The sequence below is a fragment of the Podarcis bocagei genome (assembly GCF_964188305.1).
Source record: "Podarcis bocagei genome assembly, chromosome: 2".
In the NCBI taxonomy this organism is placed as follows: domain Eukaryota; kingdom Metazoa; phylum Chordata; class Lepidosauria; order Squamata; family Lacertidae; genus Podarcis; species Podarcis bocagei.
This window is the reverse complement of record NC_138126.1, coordinates 19,061,143-19,074,825: the sequence shown is the minus strand read 5'-3', so window position 1 is coordinate 19,074,825 and position 13,683 is coordinate 19,061,143. Positions and strand designations below refer to the sequence as shown.

Sequence of the window (13,683 nt, the reverse complement as noted above, 5' to 3'; positions counted from 1 at the left end):
CTGCTCTTTTCTGATTCTGTGAATACAAAATGACACTTCATTCTTCTTGTGAAGTCTAGCTATCAAACAGCAACTGAGTTAGAAGACCACCTCCTCTTTCAAGCTGGGTATGAATGTTGTTGAAAAACACTCCCTGAGCCAGATCTGCTCTATAAATAAATCAGGATGTATTCATAGAATCATAGAGTTGGAATAGACCACAAGGGCCATCAAGTCCAACCCCCTGCCAAGCAGGAAACACCATCAGAGCACTCCTGACATATGGTTGTCAAGCCTCTGCTTAAAGACCTCCAAAGAAGGAGACTCCACCACACTCCTTGGCAGCAAATTCCACTGTCAAACAGCTCTTACTGTCAGGAAGTTCTTCCTAATGTTTAGGTGGAATCTTCTTTCTTGTAGTTTGGATCCATTGCTCCGTGTCCGCTTCTCTGGAGCAGCAGAAAACAACTTTTCTCCCTCCTCTATATGACATCCTTTTATATATTTGAACATGGCTATCATATCACCCCTTAACCTCCTCTTCTCCAGGCTAAACATGCCCAGCTCCCTTAGCCGTTCCTCATAAGGCATCGTTTCCAGGCCTTTGACCATTTTGGTTGCCCTCCTCTGGACACGTTCCAGTTTGTCACTGTCCTTCTTGAACTGTGGTGCCCAGAACTGGACACAGTACTCCAGGTGAGGTCTGACCAGAGCAGAATACAGTGGCACTATTACTTCCCTTGATCTAGATGCTATACTCCTATTGATGCAGCCCAGAATTGCATTGGCTTTTTTAGCTGCCGCGTCACACTGTTGGCTCATGTCAAGTTTGTGGTCAACCAAGACTCCTAGATCCTTTTCACATGTACTGCTCTCAAGCCAGGTGTCCCCCATCTTGTATTTGTGCCTCTCATTTTTTTTGCCCAAGTGCAATACTTTACATTTCTCCCTGTTAAAATTCATCTTGTTTGTTTTGGCCCAGTTCTCTAATCTGTCAAGGTCATTTTGAAGTGTGATCCTGTCCTCTGGGGTGTTAGCCACCCCTCCCAGTTTGGTGTCATCTGCAAATTTGATCAGGATGCCCTTGAGTACATCATCCAAGTTGTTGATAAAGATGTTGAATAAGACCGGGCCCAAGACAGAACCCTGTGGCACCCCACTAGTCACTCTTCTCCAGGATGAAGAGGAACCATTGATGAGACCCTTTGGGTTCGGTCAGTCAGCCAGTTACAAATCCACTGAGTGGTAGCATAGTCAAGACCGCATTTTACTAGCTTCTTTACAAGAATATCATGGGGCACCTTGTCGAATGCCTTGCTGAAATCAAGGTAGGCTACATCCACTGCGTTCCCTTCATCTACCAGGCTTGTAATTCTGTCAAAAAACGAGATCAGGTTAGTCTGGCATGACTTATTTTTCAGAAATCCATGCTGACTATTGGTGATCACAGCATTCCTTTCTAGGTGCTCTCACAGACTGTTTGCTACCTGACATTCAGAAGACATCTTAAGGCAGCCCTGTTCAGGGAAGTTTTTAATGTGTGATATTTTACTGTATTTTTGGTTTTTATGGAAGCCGCCCAGAGTGGCTGGGGAGGCCCAGCCAGATGGACGGGGTATAATTAATTATTATTATTATTATTAATGATCTGCTCCACTTCCACCCCCACCCTGCTTAGGTGGCGAGCCAATTTGGGCTCGCCCGCGGAGGCTGATGGACCCTGATAGATTCCGTCAGGCCTTGCGGGACCTTGCTCCCCCTGGCGACTCATTGACTGAGCTTGTTGAGGGCTGGAATATCCAGCTCCTAGCAGCCATCGATGAGATCGCACCTAGGCGCCCTCTGCGACCCCGCAGAAACCGGGCTCCCTGGTTTACCGAGGAGCTTCGGAAAATGAAGCGGGACCTCAGACGGCTAGAGCGAGTATGCCGGGGTGCCCGTGACGGAGCTTCAAGAACATCTTATAGGGTTTTTATGAAAACCTATGAGATGGCAGTGAAGGCCGCTAAGAAGTCCTACTTCTCAGCCTCCATTGCCTCCGCTAGCTCTCGCCCGGCGCAATTATTTAGTATAATTAGGTCTTTAACGTCCCTCGAAGGACAGCCAAATTTAAATAACAATTCGACACACAGCTGCGAGACATTTGCGAGCTTTTTTGCGGAGAAGGTCCTGTTGCTCCGCCATGACCTCCCTGCCAATTTGGATACAATGAAGGAACTGGAGGCCCCTCGACTGTCCTCGGGTCCAGTATTGGACCACTTTGACCGGATATCCCCAGCCGATGTGGACAGACTCCTCCAAGCTGGAAAGCCCACCACGTGTCCTCTTGACCAGTGCCCGTCCTGGCTGATTAGAGCGTGTCCAGACGAGGTGCGGGCCCCCCTGGGTGATATCATCAATTTGTCCCTTGGCACTGGGATATTCCCAGGGGAACTGAAGGAGGCAGTGGTGCGTCCGCTCTTAAAGAAAACATCATTAGATCCTTTAGATCTATCCAATTACCGCCCGGTTTCGAATCTTCCGTTCCTGGGTAAGGTGATTGAGAGAGCGGTTGCTGAACAGCTTGGTAGGTTTCTGGATGAAACATCTGCTCTCGATCCATTCCAGTCCGGCTTCCGCGCTGGTCATGGGACCGAGACGGCTCTGGTCGCCCTAACAGATGATCTCCGCAGGCAGCTGGATCGAGGCGGGTCGGGGCTGCTGAGTCTTCTAGACCTGTCAGCAGCCTTCGACATGGTCGATCACGAACTCCTGGACCGCCGCCTTGCCGACGTGGGGATCCAGGGCACAGTCCTTCAATGGCTGCGCTCGTTTCTCTCGGGTCGGGGACAGAGGGTGGCGCTTGGGGGGGAATTGTCATTGTGCCACTCCTTGGTGTGTGGAGTGCCTCAGGGTGCGATTCTCTCCCCGATGCTTTTTAACATCTTTATGCGCCCCCTCGCCCAGCTTGTCCGGAGTTTTGGGCTGGGTTGCCATCAGTATGCCGATGACACCCAACTCTATCTGTTGATGGATGGCCATCCTGACTCGGCCCCAGATACACTGACCAGATGTCTAGAAGCTATGGCTGGATGGTTACGTGGGAGCCGGTTGAAGTTAAACCCTTCGAAGACAGAGGTCCTCTGGCTGGGACGGAGTGATATGGGATTGAGGGGGCAACTCCCGTCTCTTGCGGGGGTGCAATTAGTGCCAGCATCGTCCGTGAAGAGTTTGGGTGTAATCTTCGATACCTCCCTCTCTATGGAGGCGCAGATTACAGCTATAACAAAGGCGGCATTTTTTCATCTCCGCCAAGCTAAGCAGTTGGCTCCTTATCTCTCTCGCCCTGACCTAGCCACTGTGATCCATGCGACGGTCACCTCCAGACTGGATTATTGTAACTCACTCTACGTGGGGCTGCCCTTGAGACTGACCCAGAAACTCCAGCGGGTGCAGAATGCCGCGGCGAGACTCCTTACGGGGTCTTCGCTGCGAGATCATATCCATCCGGTGCTGTACCAGCTGCACTGGCTCCCGGTGGAGTACAGGATCAGGTTTAAGGTGCTGGTTTTAACCTTTAAAGCCCTATACGGCCTAGGACCCTCGTACCTACGGGACCGCCTCTCCTGGTATGTCCCACAGAGAAATTTACGGTCTGCAAATAAAAGCACCCTAAAGATCCCAGGCCTCAGAGAGGTTAGGCTGGCCTCAACTAGAGCCAGGGCCTTTTCGGCCGCGGCTCCAATCTGGTGGAACGCTCTGTCACAAGAGACTAGGGCCCTGCAGGACCTGACATCCTTCCGCAGGGCCTGCAAGACAGAGCTGTTCCACCAGGCCTTTTGTCAGGGCGCAGCCTGACCCCCTCCTCTGGCAATCTGCACAAAATTTTGCTTGATGGTTGCCATTAATTCGATTTTAATTTGATTTAATTAATTTTATAATGAATGTTTTAGAATGTTGAACTATTTTGATTGTTGTTAGCCGCCCTGAGCCCAGCTTCGGCTGGGGAGGGCGGGATATAAATAAAATTTATTATTATTATTATTATTATTAGAATCTTCCCTGGTATTGATGTCAGACTGACTGGGCGATAATTATTTGGGTCCTATGGGCCCACAGTGATGCCATGCCCCAGAGAGAGGACTCCTGTGGCATAGTTGTAGCAGATGTAATGCAAAGGCAGGCCTGGCCACAAGGGGGAATGTATAAACTGGGATTCATTTAATTATTATTTTATTTATTAAAATTGTTGGTTGCTTTATCTTGCCCAGGGCAACCCAAAGCAAGTTAAATCCAAGTAAGTAGACAACAAACCCCCACAGATTCCTTTAAACCAAGAGGAAAGAGAAATTCATTAAAAACATCCCCCCAGAGCATTCTGCAAAGGTGGAGCTACCACAGAAAAGGCCTGTTGCCACCCTCTGGACTACTCCTAGAGGGGGCACATGAAGCCCATTCCCCGCTATGGTGCCCCTCAGTGGTTATAGCGGTAGACATCGTCGACTCCAATCCAGTACTGTGCAGCAGACAGGCTGCTCCTTCATCCTGGCTGATGATTGTGCTCACCTGCGCTCCTAGAAGGAATAACGGGGGATTGGGGTGGGCGTGTTTTGTGCACGTGTGAATGGGGCAATTACTTCCGTGTCTACCAGGAGGCGCGCAGAAGCAGCTCGCATTCTCGGTGGGAGGCGGAAGGCGCCCCTTCGCGGCCTCTTTTCCCTCACGCGAGGTGCTGCTTCTTCCACGGAGACAGCCTGGCGGGGCGGGGCGGAGACCCCTGGGCCGCCTGAGTTCCCGCGCGGGCGACAGCGCAATGACAAGCGAGTCAGCTGGGGCCTCGCCGTCCCGCACATGCGCGGTGCCATCGCCGGCCCAGCCGCCCGCCGGCCCAGCCAATCTCCTTTCCCCGCTGGAAACGCGCCACGAGCGCGTCGCCCACCCCAGACGCCGGTTCTGTGAGGTACCGGCCAATCAGCACCTTCCTCCGCCCGAGCCCGGACTCCTTACCTCGCGCGCTCATGCACGCTCGCCGCCCCCCTCGCCGCTCTCGGCCAATGAGGACAGAGACTTTCCCTCCAGCCGGCCAATAGGACCCGGCGGCGCCGCCCTCCCCCCTTTCTCCTCCCTAATCTGGACCAATCGCGAGGCAGCGCGCGCCGCTCGGAGCCCCGGGTAAGGCTCCTCGGTAGCGGCCGCCGCAGAAACTCCCGGCTCCAGCTGTGGCTGCCGCCGCTGGCTCCTGCGGGAAGGGAGGCGAGAGGGCCCCGAGGAAGCGCGTTGCCAAGGGGACCGAGGCCTCTGCTTGCGTTGTCAAGGAGACGGGGGTTCTAGAGCCCGCCCCCTGTCAGGAGCCCGGCCGGATTCCGGAGTCGCAGAGCCACACCTGCAGGCGCAGCAGCGGCTGCGAGAGGATCGCGGGGAGACCAGGTGGTCGTCTCCTTGCAGGGGCCTTCCGGAGCGTCCTTGCACTAGTGCCAGCGGAAAAGGGGTTTCCAGGCACCCAAAGGCAACTTGCACCTTCCAGGGCGGGGGGAATAGATCTGCGCCCATTCAGGGTTCTGGGCCCCTTTGTCTTGAGCAAATTGCACTCGGAGAACGTCTGAAGTGGCGCTCGTGGCCAAGAAGCGGGCATAGGAGTGGTTTGGTCACGGGGCGGAGAGAAGGCTTTGCTTTCCTGTGCAATACGGCCCATCAAGGTAGCAGTTAAGGTGTGTTTTCCTGGCAAAACACCCCCAAATCTGTGCTCCACAGTTTAACTTGTCGCTGCAGAGCTTGTGTCCTGTGGTACCCAGTTCATCCTTCGCGTTGGCTGCCCCCCCGTTTTGCACTTCTGACTTTTTTCTTTGCACTCAATGCTGCTATGTTTCCAGTCTGCACACTGAAGAACTTGCCGCCCTTTCAGAAGCTCCCTGCTCATCCTAGCTGAAGGAGGATTGTGTGGAGTGGATGCAACCGCTAAGCCCTGCTGCCACCTCCGCTGCCTGATTCACATTCCCACCTATCAGAAGCATCTTTTTCCTCCTGGGTGAAGCCAAGAGCCCTGTCCTTCGCCCCTTCTGTGCTTGAAGGAGACACCTGGAGCAAGCCATGCTCTCTGAAGCCCTCCCCTGCTTCCAGTTACTCCGGATGGGCCCGGCTTCACCTGGGGATTCCCCCAACCGGGATCTCTACACCTTCCGGCCTGCTAGGCCCAGCTGCACTTATCGGCTGGGCCGCCGAGCTGAGGTCTGCGATGTCGTCCTGGTGTCGGAGGAGAACCCAGCCTTGGTGTCGCGGATCCATGCAGAGATCCATGCTGAGAGGGATTCTGACAGCACCGCCGGGGAGTGGCGAGTTGGCCTGGTGGACTACAGCACCCACGGTGAGTCCTTGGAACTGTTCATGCCACTAAGGGTGGGGTTGCATTCAGACCTGACCATTGCAAATATATTTGCTTTATACTCTGCTCCTGATCCTCAGTGTGGTAAAACAGGTGGAACTAGACATGTTGACCAAAGCTTCAATTTGCATAAATTTATCCACAAGAGAGGGATGCGGGTGGCGCTGTGGGTTAAACCACAGAGCCTAGGACTTGCCAATCAGAAGGTCGGCGGTTTGAATCCCCGCAATGGGGTGAGCTCCCGTTTCTTGGTCCCAGCTCCTGCCCACCTAGCAGTTTGAAAGCATGTCAAAGTGCAAGTAGATAAATAGGTACCACTCCAGCGGGAAGGTAAACAGCGTTTCCGTGCGCTGCTCTGGTTCACCAGAAGCGGCTTTGTCATGCTGGCAACATGACCCAGAAGCTGTACGCCGGCTCCCTCGGCCAATAAAGTGAGATGAGCGCCGCAACCCCAGAGTCGGTCACGACTGGACCTAATGGTCAGGGGTCCCTTTACCTTTACTTTATCCACAAGAGGGTGTGTGTGTGTGTGTGTGTGTGTGTGTAAGAGAGAGACAGACAGACATAACAGCAGATACAAATGGCCATGAATTGTAGTCTGTCATTCCTGTGGGGAACTATAATGGTCTTTTGTCCCCACATTTTTCTGTTTCCACCCATGTGTGTGTGGTTGGCACCTGCCTGTCTTGAGAGACAATGGCACGCATCTCCAGGGGTGAAGCCAAACTGCTGCCTTTGCAGCGCCAAAGTGACCTCCCCAGGATGCAAGCCTGGGCAGCGTGTATGGAGGTCTTGGGCTGCCCAAACTACAAGACCCCTCTCTCACCTCACTGATGGAATGCAGAGCAATACCTTTGGCCCCAGCTTGGCTGCAGGAGTTGCCGGAAGGAGGCGTACAAGGCGCCATCCAACTGCCTTAGGACCTCCATTCTGGTTTTGTGTAGGGTTTACTCCTTAAAGGTCTTTTCTTCTCCCAATGACCTCCCGCAAGGCAGCAGAGGTTTAGGATCAGAGCTTTCCTTCTCCTAGATGAACCCCCTTTCCGGCTTGCCGAACCCCATCCGCCTCTCACTCTACAGCCTTCTTGAATGTTGGACTATTGGTCTCGTCCACTTAATGTGATGGAACCTGTCTTTGCATGCAGAGGTAGTCCCTAACTCACCAAGGGTTTGAGACCCATTGGCTACCTTCACCTGGAGCTTGTTCAGTTCGACCAACAAACAGATTGGACTCTGCAGACTTAATGGGTGGGATCACATGGGACAAGGTAGCAGAGTCAGCCTCCATGCCAAAGGTTCCCCCCCAAACACACATTTGTTTTGTCCCGCAGAAGCGAGAGGGTGCCATCCATGCCTATGGGGAAAAGTTAATGACTGTATTTGGGGGTGGGGGTGTGGTGTTGCACTTCCTGGCCTCACTGCCAGGAGCCCCACAGAAGGCTATGACGTGTCCTGCGCTTAGCATGGAGTCCTGGGCCGAAGAAGAGTTTGGATTTGATATCCCGCTTTATCACTACCTGAAGGAGTCTCAAAGCAGCTAACGTTCTCCTTTCCCTTCCTCCCCCACAACAAACACTCTGTGAGGTGAGTGGGGCGGAGAGACTTCAGAGAAGTGTGACTGGCCCAAGGTCACCCAGCAGCTGCATGTGGAGGAGCGGAGACGTGAACCCGGTTCACCAGATTACGAGACTACCGCTCTTAACCACTACACCACACTGGCTGCCTTCAAAACCTCCACAAACACACCTATAGGCATTGCACTGGTTGATATATAGAAAGTGAGCTTCCTCTCTTGCCCCATTGTCCCTTCAGGTACTTACGTCAACGCCGTCCGAGTACCCCATGGCCAGCGAGTGGACCTGAACGACGGAGACCTTCTGACCTTTGGCCACCCCAGCCCAGTCCCTGAGGGCTGTGCCCTGCCACTCCCGCACGGCAACTCCGAGTTCTACTTCCTCTTCCAGAAAGTCCATGTCCGGCCGCAGGACTTCGCTGCCATCACGGAGCCCAAAGCCCCCTGGGCCTCCTCCTGCGGCTTCCGGCCGGTGCTGCCCTCAGGCAACCACCGCATCCGCCCTCTGTCCCGCCACTCGCCCACCGCCCTCTCCTGCCGCTCCAAAGCCACCCTCATCCTCAGCTCCATCGGCAGCCTCAGCAAGCTCAAGCCGCAACCCTTCACCTTCTCCCTGGGCCGCGGCCGGTGCACAGACCCCCCCGCTCAGCCGAAAACCTCCCGGAACCGGCGCAAGTCGGCTCACACGCTGCTGCCCGAGCTGGAGGACGAGATCACGCGGCTGGAGGAGGAGCAGCCCACCCCGGGCAAGGAGCAGCGGCTGGGCGGTTATGCTCATTGCCATAGCGCCTTGCGGCTTCAGCAGAGAGTGCCGGAGGAGAGCCAGAATTTGCAGGAAGACGAAGGTCCTCCAAAGCTCCACGTCACACCCAGCGGGTGAGTCCCTTTTCGAGTCCGCGTTATGGTCGGTACAGCTTGCGCCAGGGGGCGCCGTCATGATTTTCAAGTTTCTGGTGTAACAGAAAGATTTCCATAGCGTTGATGAGTTAAGCCGGAGTGTTTCTCAAGGTTGCGTCCCTGTCTGTTGTGGGACTACAACTCCCATCATCCAGTGGTCAGGGATGATGGGAGTTGTAGTCCAGCAACAGCTTGGGGACCCACGCTTGAGAAACAGTGAGCTAAGAACTTCCCTTCTCTCTGTCTCTCTTTTCCTTCCTTCCTTCCTTTCTTCCTTGAAGTATATCAAGTATATATATCAAAGTGAAAGGTACCTTCTCTGCCTCGAGTTCAGGGGGCGAACTGGATCCTTCCTTACTTCCCCACTAGCATGTGCCAAGTTTCAAAGTTAGTTAGAGCCACCTGTCTGTCAATCACCTGTTATAATGACATCAGGCAACACTTTCTCCTTTGCCCATGCAGTTCCACTGCTGCTGTAGCCACTCCAGCCAGTTTCTAACTCAGCACCTTCTTATAATATACTTTACTGGACAGCTGAACAGTTAAAAGAAATTCTCAGCGATTGGAATAGTGAACTGGAGGCCATACAGTGGTACCTCTGATTACGTACTTAATTCGTTCCGGAGGTCCGTTCTTAACCTGAAACCGTTCTTAACCTGAGGTACCACTTTAACTAATGGGGCCTTGCACTGCTGGTGTGCAATTACTGTTCTCATCCTGAGGTAAAGTTCTTAACCCGAGGTACTATAGTGGTACCTCGGGTTAAGAACTTAATTCGTTCTGGAGGTCCGTTATTAACCTGAAAACGTTCTTAACCTGAGGTACCACTTTAGCTAATGGGGCCTCCAGCTGCTGCCATGCGATTTCTGTTCTCATCCTGAGGTAAAGTTTTTAACCCGAGGTACTACTTCTAGGTTAGCGGAGTCTGTAACCCGAAGTGTTTGTAACCCGAGGTACAGTGGTGCCCCGCAAGACGAATGCCTCGCAAGACGGAAAACCCGCTAGACGAAAGGGTTTTCCGTTTTTGAGCTGCTTCGCAAGACGATTTCCCCTATGGGCTTGCTTTGCAAGACGAAAACGTTTTGCGAGTGTTCCGATTTTTCCCCGCTCCCCCCCCCTTTTTCTAAGCCGCTAATAGCCTTTTAGCAGCTAATCCGCTAAGCCTTTTATAGCCGCTAAGCCTTTAATAGCCGCTAAAGCGCTAATAGCGCTAATCCGCTAAGCCGCTAATAGGGTTGCTTTGCAAGACGAAAAAAACGCTAGATGAAGAGACTCGCGGAACGGATTAATTTCGTCTTGCGAGGCACCACTGTACCACTGTATTCTGTAGAAGTCCAATTGCACGCCTGGTAAATTCTGACCCCCCTGCTGCAGCCCAACAATTGACACACAGGGACAGGGAACCTGTGGCCCTCCAGTTGTTGCAAACCCAAACTCCCATCATCCCTGACTGGGGCCGATGGGAGTTGGAGTCCAACAAATTCCGGAGTTCCTTAGCTCTGCTTTAGTGGCTCTGGACAGGCATGTAAAGCGGGGCGAAGTAACAGGTTAAAACTTGCTAGTTGTACATCCGGTCAGGGCAGTGTAACGAGTCCTTGTGCAACTCACTTTTTCATCTGCCAAAGAGGCCCTGGGGCTTTCGGGAACAGCCAGATTATGCGACTCACGGGCTTTGGATGGGCAGGAAGAGGCTGGGAATAGCAGCTTTCTCTGGGTTTGCTGGAGAGGGCAGCTTAGAAATGAACCACATGACTATAAACTTGCTCCCGAAGGCCTGTTAATGCCTTTCTATCCCCACGCTGGAAGTGGTTTACAAGGAAGGCACCACTTGGGTAACTCAGGTGGTGGAGCATGTGACTCTTAATCTCAGGGTTCTGCGTTCAAGCCCTATGTTGAGTGGGAGATTCCTGCCTTGCAGGGGGTTGGACTAAATGACCCTCGTGGTCCCTTCCAACTCTACAGTTCTAAGATTCTGTCCCCTCCCCCCATACTAATCCAGAATCTGTAGGCATGGTGTCCTGCAGAACATACGGCAATAAAAAGGTCATTTTTAATAAACCTTTTATGTATCTGCAGCTTGTTCTGTCGGCGTTGGGCTTTTTCTCTTCTCATCATTTTTTCTTAACTTTGCTTCTCATCCACTAAACGCTCATTTTAATATCTGCTTGTAAGCCACCAATGGAAAGGCGTTGGCCTTTGGCTTTTCTGCGGGTGGCGCTGTGGGTTAACCACAGAGCCTAGGGCTTGCCGATCAGAAGGTCGTTGGTTCGAATCCCCGCGATGGGGTGAGCTCCCATTACTCGGTCCCTGCTCCTGCCAACCTAGCAGTTCGAAAGCATGTCAGAGTGCAAGTAGATAAATAGGTACCGCTCCGGCGGGAAGGTAAACGGCGTTTCCGTGCGCTGCTCTGGTTCGCCAGAAGCGGCTTAGTCATGCTGGCCACATGACCCGGAAGCTGTACGCCGGCTCCCTTGGCCAGTAAAGCGAGATGAGCACCGCAACCCCAGAGTCGGCCACGACTGGACCCAATGGTCAGGGGTCCCTTTACCTTTACCTAACAACATAGGAAGCTCTTTTGGACCAAGTCAGACTATTATTAGCCCACCCAGCTCATTATTCTACACTGACTGGCACAGGCCTCCCAGATTTTTGGCCTGGAGTCTTTTCGCAGCTGTACCCAAAGAGGCCAGGGATTGATCCTGGTAACTTCTGCGCACAGTGCAGATGGTCCGCCGTCCGCACTCTGGAAATGTTGCTGCAGTGCTCATGGGGGTGGGGAATACAGGTGCCAGTTTTTGGATTTATCCCTCCCTGTTCCTTTGCAGGAAACGTCGCGGCCGGCCACGGAAGAACCCCCTGGGGAGCACTTGCCAAGTCTTCTCCCAGACTCTGTCCACGTCGGAGCCGTGCGCTGCCCCGAGGTGCCACCTTCCTCAGGATGAGATGGTGGAGTGGGTCCAGTGCGACGGCTGCGACGCCTGGTTCCACGTGGCTTGCGTGGGCTGCAGCTACAGCGCTGTGAAGGAGGCGGAGTTCTGCTGCTCCGCCTGCCGCTCGTAACGAGGGGGGCCGCGGCCGGAGAGGCGCCCTCGCCCCTGCCCCCAAATGGACTCCAGCAGGACACGCAAGGACTTTTCCCCATCTTTAAAGTGGGCTGGTAAAAAATTGCACAAGGAGCGGGTTTTCAGGGACAAGCGAAAGAACATGGCAGTCTCACTCAGAGGGAGGCTGAGAGAAAACATACCAGACTTTAGCTTCCTTGTGTCAAGGAGTCAAGTCCATCTCCGAAAACCAAGAGGCCACATTGCACTGGGGAAGACATGGATATTATTACATGGGGAAGTTTCCGGCTAACTCCAGTGCTAGAAGCTGCGGAGGGACGGGACCTCTGGATGTTGTGAGACTTCGGCTTCCATCTTCCCCGGCCACGGACCCTTCTGGCTGGGGGCTGATGGGAGCTGGAAACACCAGGAAGGTCACTGGTTCTCCTCCCCTGATTTGTGCTGCCGAAGGCCGGCCTTCAGCTGGAAGGGGCAAGCGATTGCTTGAGAGGGACAATCGGGGCAGATGCACAACGCCACCGTTTACCTTCCGAGGTCTTCATCCTCTAAACGTACAGGCTGCACTCGGAAGAAACCGCTTACGAACACCTAGCATGCCAGTTTTCCCGTTGCACAGCGGTGTGTACAGAACAGCCACCCTCGCAGCAATAGCCCTGCAGCCTGGGAAGCCGCAGTAGGTGCAGTCTGAGGGTGCAGTAGAGCGGCTGCCTCACCTCAGTGCTCCGGGAAGTTGCCAGTTTATTGGGTTCACATGAAGTAGCGAGACATTGGAACAGCTGCCGAAGAGCAATGCCTGCTGTTAACTTAGCTGGGAAGAGAGTCCCGCCCTCTCAAAGCTTTTTACGGAGAGACAAGTAGGGGGTCAAGTGTTTTGATGAACTAGGTGGGAATCTTAGGATGCTATATTCCAGAGTAGCAGCTATAACTAGGCCTTAACTGGAGGTGATGGGGCAGTCAGAGTGGCAGTCGCCCATCTGCCCTATTCACTTATGAAGTGCATGTGTTGAGTTTGGCACCCAAAGGAGTGTGCAAGTGAGAGGGACTTGCACCTCCCGCCATTTTACCTCAAATCTGCTTTTGCTTTTTTGTTCCTCCTTTGCACCAACACTGGCCTAGAAGGTCACAACTCTTCTTGCAAATGTGCTCTTTTCATGTAAAGGGAAAAACAAGCAAACCCCAGCCTTTCCCCCTTTAGACATAAACACGACAAATGCACAATCACTGTAGCGATCCTTGATGCATCTAACTTGGCACTTAAGTAGTTTTGCAGTGAAAGCAAGAGTCTTATGGCACCTTAAAGACTAATGACAAGATTTATGGTGGCGGCGGCAGCTTTAACAGGCCAGGTCCCATTTCGTCAGCTGCACAAAGTGCTATCCTCAGTGCATGCACATAACACTAAACCATGGTTTAGCAAGCAATAGTTATTAAACCATGGTTCAGCATTATATGTGTGAACCAGCAGTTTATGGTTTGGTCCGAAGTCCTAGTTTGTTGCTGGCTTACAAGCCATGGCTTGCTTTAACTACGGTGTAGGACCTTTCATGAGCGCAGCAGATGCTCGCCAAATTACAAAGGAACGAGGTAATAGCAGCAGGGAGACAAAACAAACTGGAGAAACAAGCAATGTTTGTTAAACAAACCACAGTTTAGTGTTACGTGAGAACTCGGCCACTGTACGCATACACACGAACATGGTGCGCATGTATAATGTTTGACAAATAGCAGGACCAAAAGCTTTGAGGCACAAAGAGCGAGCGGTGGCTCTGTGTCACTCCGATAAGCAGCCCTGCATATAGTCACAGCAAGAACAGT

The 13,683-nt window shown here is 53.0% G+C and overlaps 1 protein-coding gene across 1 annotated transcript; it reads left to right on the top strand.

The window, feature by feature from the left end:
• The first annotated feature begins 5,031 nt into the window (after window positions 1–5,031).
• On the top strand, window positions 5,032–12,534 carry TCF19 (transcription factor 19). Its single transcript, XM_081183292.1, has 3 exons — window positions 5,032–6,319; window positions 8,149–8,785; window positions 11,632–12,534. The coding sequence occupies exons 1-3, from the start codon at window positions 6,046–6,048 to the stop codon at window positions 11,864–11,866; spliced, it is 1,146 nt and encodes a 381-aa protein (XP_081039418.1). The 5' UTR covers window positions 5,032–6,045; the 3' UTR covers window positions 11,867–12,534.
• The last annotated feature ends 1,149 nt before the right edge of the window (window positions 12,535–13,683 follow it).